Source organism: Entelurus aequoreus, linkage group LG22 (assembly GCF_033978785.1).
Source record: "Entelurus aequoreus isolate RoL-2023_Sb linkage group LG22, RoL_Eaeq_v1.1, whole genome shotgun sequence".
Taxonomy (NCBI): Eukaryota; Metazoa; Chordata; class Actinopteri; order Syngnathiformes; family Syngnathidae; genus Entelurus; species Entelurus aequoreus.
In genome coordinates, this window is record NC_084752.1 from 621,183 (window position 1) to 635,765 (window position 14,583).

Sequence of the window (14,583 nt, forward strand, 5' to 3'; positions counted from 1 at the left end):
TGTGATGTATATGTGAGTGACGGGGCAGGACAATACTCTGTCATGTATATGTGAGTGACGGGGCAGGACATTACTCTGTGATGTATATGTGAGTGACGGGGCAGGACATTACTCTGTGATGTATATGTGAGTGACGGGGCAGGACAATACTCTGTAATGTATATGTGAGTGACGGGGCAGGACATTACTCTGTGATGTATATGTGAGTGACGGGGCAGGACAATACTCTGTAATGTATATGTGAGTGACGGGGCAGGACATTACTCTGTGATGTATATGTGAGTGACGGGGCAGGACATTACTCTGTAATGTATATGTGAGTGACGGGGCAGGACATTACTCTGTGATGTATATGTGAGTGACGGGGCAGGACATTACTCTGTGATGTATATGTGAGTGACGGGGCAGGACATTACTATGTAATGTATATGTGAGTGACGGGGCAGGACATTACTCTGTGATGTATATGTGAGTGACGGGGCAGGACATTACTCTGTAATGTATATGTGAGTGACGGGGCAGGACATTACTCTGTAATGTATATGTGAGTGACGGGGCAGGACATTACTCTGTAATGTATATGTGAGTGACGGGGCAGGACATTACTCTGTAATGTATATGTGAGTGACGGGGCAGGACATTACTCTGTGATGTATATGTGAGTGACGGGGCAGGACATTACTCTGTGATGTATATGTGAGTGACGGGGCAGGACATTACTCTGTAATGTATATGTGAGTGACGGGGCAGGACATTACTCTGTGATGTATATGTGAGTGACGGGGCAGGACATTACTATGTGATGTATATGTGAGTGACGGGGCAGGACATTACTCTGTAATGTATATGTGAGTGACTCTGTAAGCTTTTCCTTCTTCCTGCTCCTTTTTGGACATACACCATTTAATTTTGTGTTTTATATTGACATGGTTAAAATTGTATCTATGTATTTTGGGTTGTTGTGATTGAAATAAAGGATAAAACAAAAATAATATAACTGCCAATTGTGCCACAATCGGGCCAAAGAAAGCTGTAGGTGTAAGCACTTTGATAAAGAAGGTGAGAAACACTATTGAATTCTAGAAAGAACCTGTAACTCTTCCCCAAGAAGAGTCTTGATGAAGGTAAAAGTGATGTTAAATGTTCATTTATCCATTTGATTCATCATTTCTATGCATTTCTCCATGTGAAGTTCTACTTATAACCTCTGCCAGGAGGTCACGTGATCACCGGGATTCCTTAGTACGTTAGTCAGCAACATAAATGATTACATTTTGGATGAAACTCTGTGGATCATTTTGCTGTACAACTAAAGCGCCCTGCAGCTAAAGAGTGAACCCTCTTGCAGCTCGTTGGAAAGAAACAAACATGAGAGTTCCATTTATACATCCTTTCATTACCTTTTTTTTCTGTTTTCCTTGAAACGTTCAGGAAATGTCAGAAAAGAAATAAGGAACAAGTGCTTACATTTTGGGAGTGATCCGGATCACCGTCTACATTTTTTTGGAAAGGATTCTTTACTATTGCGAGTTAAGGCCGGGTGGAGGTCTACACTTTACAAGTGATTGTTTTCATTCTTTATCAAATGTCTTTTATGGAACGGAACAATCGGATTTACATGATTTCTTATTCAGTTTTATACTATTGGGTTTTCTTCTGACCTTTTGGAAACACAACTTAGGTACATTAATGCACAAAGTCCAAGCCAACGTAATGCTCACTCTGGCACATGCACAACAATTGCTGCCCCCACCAGTTGTTGATGACAACAGCCACCTTGCACAACAGAAATACATAAAAACTAAGAAATGAGCTACAAAGATAGTTACAGTAATACAACTAGGGGTGTAACGCTACACTAACATTTCTGTTCAGTACGTACCTCGGTTTAGAGGTCACGGTTCGCTTCATTTTCGGTAAAGTAAGAAAACAACAATATAAAAATGTTTTGGTTATTTATTTACCAAATGTGTAAACAATGGCTTTATCCTTTTAACATTGGGAACACTATAATAATTCTGCCCACGTTAATCAACATTAAACTGCCTCAAGTTGTTGCTCAGATTAAATACAATAACAAAACTTTTCTTCTACATATAAAAAGTGCAACATTAAACAGTTTCAAGTCAACTCATCATGCTTAATTTATTACAGCATTTGGGAAGCCTGTAGTTGATTTATGATGTAAATGTTATATTTGTATCAACATGTGATAGCAGGGACCCTGCCATTCAAAACTAGCCTGCTGCATTACTAATGATTCATGGAACTATAGCTGAAAAAATAGTACAATAGCAATAGGAGAGACTATTCATCCCTGAACACCATGGAGTTCATGTAGGCTTAATGATGCACTTACATTATTATATCAACTATCAGAGACAGAAACTCTTCATTTAACATAATGTCCTTTTTTGCTGCTTCAACACAGCTCAATCAACACAGAAAAAGGTCAAGTGAAATAACAGACAGACAGGGCTTTGCTGTCCGTAACACACACACACACACACCGCAAAATGAGCTAACGTTACGCTAAAAGCGAATTAGCCTTCACCTCAAGCCAGGACTGCGAGCGAGCTGAGCTGCCTTTTATATTTCTAGAAGGTCAACGGGCTCATAGTGATGTTACTAGTAGTTGACTGGGAGGTGTTTATTATCATTTGGGGAGAGTCTGCTGCCTGATGATTACCTGCTAAACGCTAAGCACGGACTACATGACCGAACCGAAACCCCCGTACCGAACCGGTTCAATACAAATACACGTACCGTTACACCCCTAATTAATACACAAAGTCCAAGCCAACGTTATGCTCACTCTGGCACATGCACAACAATTGCTCCCCCCACCAGTTGTTGATGATAACAGCCGCATTGCACAACAGAGATACATAAAAACTGAGAAATGAGCTACAAAGAAAGTTACAGCTTTGTATGATGGTTAGCATCAACAAGAGATATCTACTCATTTACAAACTATTCTCCTCATTACCAGACCTTACTCTCAAGTGGAGGTAGAGGAGCTGCAAAGAAAACAAACAAACAGCTTCATTGAAAGATGTCTTTTTGTAGGAGGCGTCTAAACGTGGCTAACCTCAATCCAGCTCTGCATAAATTGTTGTGGCTATTATGCATATTACTTGAAGGCTGTCACTGACAATCAGCCAGGGTGTCCATCCCACTGCGGCTGTGCGCTGCTAATGATCCCATCACAGATCAAGTGCTTTGAAGAGACAACTGTGGCCAAAAAGAAAAGCGGCACAATTCTGGGAGCCACCGGGTCATGAATCGATCGCCATTGTGCCGCCGTTTTTTCACACAAGAGCAGATTTGTCACATCTGAGCGGCTTTTTTCAGAGGGTGTGGAATAACAGGATGCTAGCACACACGGGGAAAGGAAAGGAAGAAAATCCTCTCACAAGCGGAGGAAAACGTGCACATAGAGTTGCCAAATAATGCTCCTTTTTAGGCACAGGTGATTGACATCATCTCAATCAATACATTGACGACACACCTTTTGTGGTGGAGGCATAATACACACCAGAAATATTAGTAAGCAGCTCATTACAATCCTGCCATCCACACAGCAACACCATATGCATATACGCAGCAACACCATATGCATATACGCAGCAACACCATATGCATATACGCAGCAACACCATATGCATATACATACATACGCAGCAACACCATATGCATATACATACATACACAGCAACACCATATGCATATACATACATACGCAGCAACACCATATGCATATACATACATACGCAGCAACACCATATGCATATACATACATACGCAGCAACACCATATGCACATACATACATATGCAGCAACACCATATGCATATACATACATACGCAGCAACACCATATGCATATACATACATATGCAGCAACACCATATGCATATACATACATACGCAGCAACACCATATGCATATACATACATACGCAGCAACACCATATGCATATACATACATACGCAGCAACACCATATGCATATACGCAGCAACACCATATGCATATACATACATACGCAGCAAGGCTCATCTAAAAGCTGCTTCTTCTTCAATGTGGAAACACTTCATCCATTATCCACCACACACACACACACACACACACACTCTCACACACACTCACACACACACACTCACACACACACACACACACTCTCACACACACTCACACACACACTCACACACACTCACACACACACACACACACACACACACTCTCACACACACACACACACACTCACACTCACACACACTCACACACACTCACACACACACACACACACACTCACACACACACACACACACACACACACACTCACACTCACACACACACTCACACACACACATAATGACTATGGACCATTTTAGGATTAGTCTGTGTTTTATAAAGACACTTGTAGTGTGGAAGTAGGAAGGGGGCGTGTCTTACCATTTTTGTCTCAGATGTACGCCGTTTTCATTCTCTGGCCTGTACCTGCAGAAAACGGAATTTTTTTACTTAAAAGGATTTTTTTCCGGACAGTAAACACTTTAAATCTGTCCCTTCGGCACTACAAAGAGCAGACATTACAGTGGAACCGCTAAAGTTGTAACAACTTCAAATTGGAACACAATATTTTCATGAAAATACTCCCTCCCTCAAAGTAAACACAAACATGTCAAAAACACAACGAACCAAAACTTTGATCTTTTCTGTTTCCCGCACTTTACCAGTCTGACACATATTTTTATCGGCTATTAATTAGTGAGCTAATAAATAACGAAAACAAACCAAAAAATAACTACATAAAAAAGTGCTGCTAAATGATCTTTAATAACACTTTTGAATTTGAATTGATCACAGCATTAAAGCTCAAATCTCATTATTGTTTAAATGTTTTACTTAAATGGAGGTCATTTATATGCTCAAAACTCACCAACAGTTTTATCTTAAGTCCAGCAAGGGTTTACCGTATTTTTCGGAGTATAAGTCGCTCCAGAGTATAAGTCGCACCGGCCAAAAATGCATAATAAAAAAGGAAAAAAACATATATAAGTCGCACTGGAGTATAAGTCGTATTTTTTGGGGAAATGTATTTGATAAAAGCCAACAGCAAGAATAGACATTTGAAAGGCAATTTAAAATGTCTAAAGAATAGTGAACAACAGGCTGAATAAGTGTACGTTATATGAGGCATAAATAACCAACTGCTACGTTAACCTCACATATTATGGTAAGAGTCATTCAAATAACTATAACATATAGAACATGCTATACGTTTACCAAACAATCTGTCACTCCTAATCGCTAAATCCCATGAAATCTTATACGGCTTTTATCAAATACATTTCCCCAAAAAATGTGACTTATACTCCAGTGCGACTTATATATGTTTTTTTCTTCTTTATTATGCATTTTCGGCCGGTGCGACTTATACTCTGAAAAATAGGGTACTAGGGATACTAGTCAGAAGTTTTGAGACATAATAGCATTAGAAAGTGTATCTACAACATGGGTGCTGAAAGTGCAAATGGGTATAAAATAGCAAACGGGTGTAATGTGACAAGAAAAAGTTGAGATGTTGATGTGAATAACATAATAGTGAAATGCAGGCTGTTTTTTTTCTTGTAAAACATTCTATGTATTGTATTGGTTTTTAAAATGAAAAATATCAAAATGTCCCCTGAATCCTTTGATTTGTCAATGTTCCCTAAGTGGAAAACATTTGGACACCACTGGTCTAAAATGTTCACAGTACAACTTTTGACTTATGTGCCATCACTTTATTACACAAAGCTGTATTACTAACTTTGTGGCTGTATTACTAACTTTGTGGCTGTTTTACTAACTTTGTGGCTGTATTACTAACTTTGTGGCTGTATTACTAACTTTGTGGCTGTATTACTAACTTTGTGGCTGTTTTACTAACTTTGTGGCTGTATTACTAACTTTGTGGCTGTATTACTAACTTTGTGGCTTATTCGAAGTCTTTTGTTGGCATTATTAATTAGTGGGCGTAGCAAATAACAATAGTAATAACAATCATACTAATCTGGTTTTATGGTCAATTCTGTACTATCATACACAATTAACAAGTAACAATACTTATTAGAAACTTTGCGAGCAAATTATGCATGCAGTTTACCTGCCTGGGTAAATGAAGGCCCGGGGGCCACATGCGGCCCATCAAGCTTTTCAATCTGGCCCGCCTGACATTCCCAAATCATTTTTTTTAGATGTTTAAGATGTAAAGTGTAGCTGCCATTATGATGTGCACTCATCTTTTATAATGACCTTCAACTATACTAAGTCTTTACATGCTTGGAATCTGCATGATATACTAGTTACTATGGTCATCTAATGAGTTACTATGGTCATGTAATTAGTTACTATGGTCATGTAATTAGTTACTATGGTCATCTAATTAGTTACTATGGTCATGTAATTAGTTACTATGGTCATCTAATTAGTTACTATGGTCATGTAATTAGTTACTATGGTCATGTAATTAGTTACTATGGTAATCTAGGTCACAGCAGCTCAGACGAGGCACCAAGCAGTGTGGGCGGGAAGCGTTTCCACAGACGTGGAAGGAGATTTTCACAATAAAAGTTCTAAAGCTTAGTGATATATAGAATAGAATAGAAAGTACTTTATTGATCTCTGGGGGAAATTCAGCAAATATCAGATTGTAGGTGGCTTTATTTTGTACCCTTCACGTTCATATTTCACTGTTTGTTGCATTTTTGTTGCGTTTCACTTGATTGTAAAATATGTGGATGGAAAGCGGGTGTGACGTTCATATTCTGTCAATATTCAGTGTTTTATCCTTCATAGAAAAATTAAAAATTCCATTATGTTTTTTAAGGCGGTTGTCATAACGTTTTTAGCATTCAATCAGACATTATTGTGAGGTTTTGTATTAGTGTTCCTAAAATCAAATATACGGGCCCCCAGACACATTTGTTCCTCTAAATGTGGCCCCCGAGTCCAAATAATTGCCCAGGCCTGATGTAGGTCCTGGCTGCTCAGTACAATAAATAAGTTGACAGTAATAATAAAGAACGAAAATGATCAGAAAGCTGCGTTGATTTCATACTCATAATAGTTAAAAAGCGTATTTAAAACATGTGAAGTTGTCAGTTTGACTATGGAACACATCATTTCAATTACAAATGACTTTCAGGGGGGAGAAGCGTAAGTGGAGCAGCTTCTCAGGAGAGACTGCGGGCGTCTTTTGGAGGTTCCACTGCACGAGACAACTACACATGTGACGTAAGATGTTGTTGTCCATGGACTAGAGGCAGACTTGTGGACCAGGAGGCTTGAGGCCAGCACTAATGTAGAGCAAGCAGGCAAACAAACTGTGCAAAGCTTACAGCAGCAAAACAATGGACAGACTAATCCCAAAAGTAGGTGTAACACACACATATATATATGTATATATGTATGTATATATGTATGTATGTATATATGTATGTATATATGTATGTATATATGTATGCATATATGTATGTATATATGTATGTATATATGTATGTATATATGTATGCATATATGTATGTATATATGTATGTATATATGTATGTATATATGTATGCATATATGTATGTATATATGTATGTATATATGTATGTATATATGTATGCATATATGTATGTATATATGTATGTATATATGTATGTATATATGTATGTATGTATATATGTATGTATATATGTATGTATATATGTGTTGAAATAAGATGGGGAAGAGAGGGAGAGCGGACACAACAAGGAAGTCTAATTGTACTTCTTGGTTCTGAGAAAAGGTGCATGAACTCACCCGTGGCCGACTCCTGCATCTTCTCCCGCTTCCGCTTCTTCTTCTTTCCCTAAGAAATATACAGAGGAACGCATAAAGTGTGGCTCCAGCACTCACGCTCACTAGACCACCCTGATATCCTGCTGCTGACTGCCATGTTCACTCATCCCCTGCTGGACATCGCAGCGACACGCCCCCGCACTCCGGGAACTCGCCGCCAAGTGCCAACGCTGAGAGGAAGTCTCAATGTGACATACCAAGCAGACATAAATATGGGGACACTTGGCCATGACACAATCTTTCCGGAAAAGAAAACTTTTGGAGGAATTTTCTACTGGCTGACAATCTTTGTTCAAGTTCGTCCACACCAAACTCATCCAAACATGCTAGTGGCTCACACAATGCTGTGCTAGTGGCACACACAATGCTGTGCTAGTGGCACACACAATGCTGTGCTAGTGGCACACACAATGCTGTGCTAGTGGCACACACAATGCTGTGCTAGTGGCACACACAATGCTGTGCTAGTGGCTCACACAATGCTGTGCTAGTGGCACACACAATGCTGTGCTAGTGGCACACACAATGCTGTGCTAGTGGCACACACAATGCTGTGCTAGTGGCACACACAATGCTGTGCTAGTGGCACACACAATGCTGTGCTAGTGGCACACACAATGCTGTGCTAGTGGCACACACAATGCTGTGCTAGTGGCACACACAATGCTGTGCTAGTGGCTCACACAATGCTGTGCTAGTGGCACACACAATGCTGTGCTAGTGGCACACACAATGCTGTGCTAGTGGCACACACAATGCTGTGCTAGTGGCACACACAATGCTGTGCTAGTGGCACACACAATGCTGTGCTAGTGGCACACACAATGCTGTGCTAGTGGCACACACAATGCTGTGCTAGTGGCACACACAATGCTGTGCTAGTGGCACACACAATGCTGTGCTAGTGGCACACACAATGCTGTGCTAGTGGCACACACAATGCTGTGCCAGTGGCACACACAATGCTGTGCCAGTGGCACACACAATGCTGTGCTAGTGGCACACACAATGCTGTGCTAGTGGCACACACAATGCTGTGCTAGTGGCACACACAATGCTGTGCTAGTGGCACACACAATGTTGTGCTAGGGGTTTTTCATTGATTGCAACTTGTATTAGTACAGTACATATTGTGTACAATTGACCACTAAATGTTAACACCCCAATAAGTTGTTCCACTTGTTTAAGTCGGGGTCCACGTTAATCAATTGGTGGTCAGATTCATTAAAGTACCAGTCAAGTGTTTGGGGGAGAAAAACAAATAGTTTATATTGTATTTCTGGACTGTATACAGTATGTCCAAAAAAAAGTACTAGTAGAGTGGAAACACAAGTTGACTTTTAGTTAGAGATGTCTGATAATGACACATTATTATGCCTAATTTAGTTGTGATGCCCCGCTGGATGCATTAAACAACGTAACAAGGTTTTACAAAATAAATCAACTCCAGTTATGTAAAAAAGTGCCAACATGGCACTGCCATATTTATTATTCAAGTCACAAAGTGCTTTCTTTTTTTTAACATGCCTCAAAACAATAACAGTGCAATACTTTTTCATAACATGGTCACTACTGCCTACTTTCTCTTGTTATATTCTTATTTTACTGTTATATTTTTATTCTCATTGTTGCTTTTTATTTTTATTCTTATTGTAATGTTTATCTATTCTGTTTCCATTTGTACCTCCATTATTTACTTTTTAAATTCCATCTCAATTCTGTACACTGCTGCTGGAATTTAAATTTTCCTGAGGGAACTCTCCTGAAGGAATCAATAAAGTACGATCTATCTATCTATCTATCTATCTATCTATCTATCTATCTATCTATCTATCTATCTATCTATCTATCTATCTATCTATCTATCCAAACAGCAGCTTGGAATTTGGGACATGCTCTCCCTGAGAGAGACTATGAGGAGGTTGAGGTGGGCGGGGGTAGAGGGTAGCAGGGGGGTTTACATTGTAGCGTCCCGGAAGAGTTAGTGCTGCAAGGGGTTCTGGGTATTTGTACTGTTGTGTTAAGGTGCGGATGTTCTCCCGAAATGTGTTTGTCATTCTTGTTTGGTGTGGGTTCACAGTGTGGCGCATATTTGTAACAGTGTTAAACTTGTTTATACGGTCACCCTCAGTGTGACCTGTATGGCTGTTGACCAAATATGCCTTGCATTCCTTTGTGTGTGTGTAAAAGCCGTAGATATGATGTGATTGTGCCGGCACGCCAAGGAAGTACCTTTAAGGTGTATTGTACTTCTCCCTACGTCCGTGTACACTGCAGCCTTTTAAAAAGTCATAAACTTTACTTTTTGAAACTGATACCGGTCATTTTGAAACCGATACTGATAATTACATTTTAAAGCATTTATCGTCCGATAATATCGGCAGTCCGATATTATCGGCCATCCCTAGTTAGTTTGTATGTTAAGCACCTAGCAATGCTGCTGATGCGATGCTAAAATGTTTCAATAAAGCTGCATCCGTTTCCTCCTCGGCTTTTAAAACTTATTGCTCATCCTTCCTGTGTTCGGGTGCAAAAATATAAGGTTGTGGATCATCAAAGAAACTGTTGTTGGCTCTCACAAAGTCTGCTTGATTAGCATTGTCATTAATGGGGAAAGGACCTCTAGTTGGCTTCCTCTAAATGTATCAGGAATCTCCGTGAGATTGATACTATTTAGATCATATCTCTTTACTCGCAAACTTTGGCTGTCATAAAACAGACATATATGATAATAGAGGCAAGTTGTTTTTCCACTCTAATGGTACCTTAAAGCTGCAGACATCCAAATAAGGTGTGTTTGATCCCAGTCGGGCTTATTAAAAGCACTTTTACAAATAAAATGACAGCTTCAAGGCTAGATTTTGGGCACTATTGTTAAAATGATTGAAAAACTTGAATAAGGTAGGCCTACCTAAGATGTCCCAAGACTTTTGTCCACATTGTGAACCTGGGCCCTGTCATCTTGACCACTTTGCGTCCTTTGAAGTCACCCTCTTTTAATGACATATTAGCATAGAGCGCAATTAAAATGCTCACTCTAATTAAGCTCAATGACGACCAAGAGCTCCTCTTTGCTTTGCGGAGAGGAGCTTGCCAGGATTTATGGCTTACTATAAACCCCCCCAGCGGTTTCAAGGAGGGAGAATATACATATATATATATATATATATATATATATATATATATATATGTAGGTATAGATAGCAGGCGCTGGCATAGTGGCTGTAGTAAAAAATGAGCACTTTGGTTTCCTGCTGCAAAGTCTGCTAATCCACTTATTCAGGAGTTAATCTGCAGCACACAGCAAACACAGAGATGCTTCTTCCCATGAGCTCACACGCTCATGTATAGTGGAAGCTTCAAGGTGGACTTTGAACATAAGGTTCCGGAAAAGTATGCTTCTAAAGTCGCACGAATCCACGGAGGTGGAACAACTTGACAAGTTTGCATCTGAAGCACAGATGTCACCCTGCAAAAAGTGAAATCTAAGTAAGATGAAATATGTCAAATAAGGGTGATATTTGCTTATTTTCTGTCTGATAAGATCATTCTTCTCACTAAGCAGATTTGATGTTAGAGTGTTTTACTTGTTTTAAGTGTTTTGCTCCTAAATGATGTCAGTAAGATATTACAGCTTGTTGCTGAGATTTGATGAGCTATATTGAGTAAAACATGCTTGAAACTAGAATATCAACTGTTGTGTCATCAACACTCACAAGTAGAAAACTACTTTTTTAAAGTCATCATTTCTTATTTCAAGCATAAAAAAAAAAAAAATCCTGATTTTGACAGGTGTTCAAAAACAAGAAAAAAAAAATACAAAAATGAGGGGTATTTTATTTGAACTAAGCAAAATTATCTGCCAATAGAACAAGAACATTTGGCTTTTTCAACAATTTCCAAAACAAGTAAAATTAGCTAACCTCAATGAACCCCAAAATAGCTTAAAATAAGTATATTCTCACTAATAACAAGTGCACTTTTCTTACTAGAAAAAAAAATTTAAACCTTTTTTCTCAATATGTTGAAAAATATTCTTAAATGAAGTAAATGCTAGTGCCATTATCTTGACATAATGATATGCGCTCGGCATTACATTTCTTGAAAGCAGCAAACTTATACTAAAAACTAGTTTATTGTTCTTAATGGAAAGGCAACAAGGCAAGCGCTTGTTACTCTCGGGGTCTCCTAGCCGCTCAGGCAAATCATATGGTCTAAAAATGCATTTTTCCATGGATAACATGACATCATCGCGCCAAATGCCAATTAGTCAATTAGTGTGCATATATACAGCCCGGCTCCCGGCCAAAAAATTTTTAATTGTAATTTTGAAGAATTTATCTGAATGTGCATGAAGTATTTCTGTTCAAAATAGTTAGAAATGTCACATGTTAAATGTTTAAATATTAACTGTCAGTTTACTGTACTGTGCCAACTGTACTACTATATGAGTACCTATTTTCTATTGTTTCATTGAAAATAAAACAGCATTTGGCTGTCATCTGTTTTAATTATGACACACAATTGTGTCAAAGTCATGATTTTTTTATTTCATGCTTGAAATAAGAAATGATGACTTTAAAAAAGTAGTTTTCTACTTGTGAGTGTTGATGACACAACAGTTGATATTCTAGTTTCAAGCATGTTTTACTCAATATAGCTCATCAAATCTCAGCAACAAGCTGTAATATCTTACTGACATCATTTAGGAGCAAAACACTTCAAACAAGTAAAACACTCTAACATCAAATCTGCTTAGTGAGAAGAATGATCTTATCAGACAGAAAATAAGCAAATATCACCCTTTTTTGACATATTTCATCTTACTTAGATTTCACTTTTTGCAGTGTCGTCAGCCCTGGCCATCAGCTGGCCTTCCTTAACTGCTATATTTCAGTTATTAGGGGGTCAGAAGTTGTATTTATTTATAGTTTATAGCAGGTATTTTTACCCTTGTAAAGTGTGACTTTGCTGTAAAAGTTGATCAATGTTTATCGTGGCTCTGGAAGTGATTATTTTGATTCCTGCTGTTTCCTAAGGGAACACTTTGTCCTCAGAATTCATTGGGGGTAAAAACAATAACTAAATAAAGCAGCTTTTAATTGGAAGAATGAAAGAGGAAACGTGGCTGCGATAGTGTCTTCCTCTCAGCGAGACATTTCTCTGGCGGCGGGAGCAGGTGGAGGCAGGAAGAGGGAGGGATGGCGTGGATGTCCGAGGGGAGGCAGATAAACACCACAAAGCACTTTTTGGTGGTGGAGTGAACGTGAGTGCCGGAGCCACACTTTTAATAAAAGCTGGTGCTCACTCTGTCGCAGAAATGTCTCACACACACACGCACACACACACACGCGCGCACACACACATGGCATCACTATGCTATGCTACATGTGGCCCACATGGAAAGACAAAGCAGGCAGCTGCAGGTTTCTGCGGATGAACGTACAATGCAGCAAACAGTTCCTTTGCTATTAAAAAGAACACATCAAACACTGCTGTAATCATTAGCAGGGTGATACAAAGAAATGATGCTACAATCTATCTCTATGTGGATATGACAGCATGGACCACATGAATTACACATTAGGCAGAAACAAAGAGTCCCCCAAATGGAGGCCATTAAGCATGCAGAGAGGACTATTGTGTGAGTATTGTGAGGCTTTTTGAAAGAACTAGTCTCTCTCACACACACACGCACCTGCACACGCACCGCTGCAGATCTGTACTGTTGGTACTTACATAGTTGTCTCGAGCAGACCAGCCAGGGTAGAGCTGCATGTGGAGCTGCCGTTCCTTGCGGGCTAACTCATAATACTTAGCTTGCTCTTCCCGAGATAAGGCGTGCCACTGTTTTACAGCACAGGAGAGATTGGACATGTGTCACTTTCTTACAAGACGTCTTGGTGCACACAAACATGATGAAAAGATGATCACTAGGGGTGTAACGCTACACAACAATTCCACTTCGGTACGTACCTCGGTTTAGAGGTCACGGTTCAGTTCATTTTCGGTACAGTAAGAAAACAACAAAATATACATTTTGGGTTATTTATTGACCAAATTTGCAAAATCTTCCACCAAAAATATTTTTCTTAGTGTAATATTTGATGTGAAGTAATGGGAACCTTGGATAGGTCAATAATTCATCATAACATTGATTTTGATTCAATATTATGTTTTGAGCAATGACAGTTTGAAAGAAAAAAAAACTGCTTTGTTTTATTAGTCAACATTGCAACTTTTTCTAAATGACATTTAACCTTTAAGCCTTTTTATTTCACTTTTGTTATGTTTGTGTTTATTTGAATAGTATTTTTAGAATGAGCCTTTAAAACATTAGCTGTGGGCCGCAAATGGCCTCCGGGGCACACTTTTGACACCCCTGCTATAGATAATAAAAAATTAAATGTGATAAATCTATGGATAAAAAGCAGAGCCTGGCGACGCATGCGCGTTTATCATAACTCTCTCTCTCTCTCTGTCTCTGCCCCTCCCTCACCAATGCTGCTGTTTGTTTTGTTTTTAACCCCTTCTTAACCCTGAACGTACATTGAAAATACACGCAACCCTAACTCCAAATGCCGGACATTTGAGGCATTTAAGAAACTCCGCCCTGACAGCTCCGCAAAAGAGGACATGTCCGGTGAAAAGAGGACGTATGGTCAGTCTATCCTAGCCCGTTAGCTGCTAGCATGCCGTGTGTTGTGCCTAAGTG

General features: G+C 39.2%; 1 protein-coding gene across 9 annotated transcripts in view; it reads right to left on the reverse strand.

Moving 5' to 3' along the window:
* Window positions 1-4,435: 4,435 nt before the first annotated feature.
* Window positions 4,436-14,583, reverse strand: part of LOC133639584 (lymphoid enhancer-binding factor 1-like) — a 222,460-nt gene continuing 212,312 nt past the window's right edge. For 8 of the 9 annotated variants that reach the window (XM_062033020.1, XM_062033017.1, XM_062033018.1 and 5 more), the window contains 3 exons: window positions 13,608-13,715; window positions 7,830-7,878; window positions 4,436-4,499 (listed from right to left, as the gene is read on the reverse strand). In XM_062033020.1, coding sequence (XP_061889004.1) covers window positions 4,465-4,499; window positions 7,830-7,878; window positions 13,608-13,715 — 192 coding nt within the window. In that variant the 3' untranslated portion in view covers window positions 4,436-4,464. The remainder of the gene's footprint in view (window positions 4,500-7,829; window positions 7,879-13,607; window positions 13,716-14,583) is intronic. The other variant, XM_062033022.1, reaches the window with a different exon arrangement.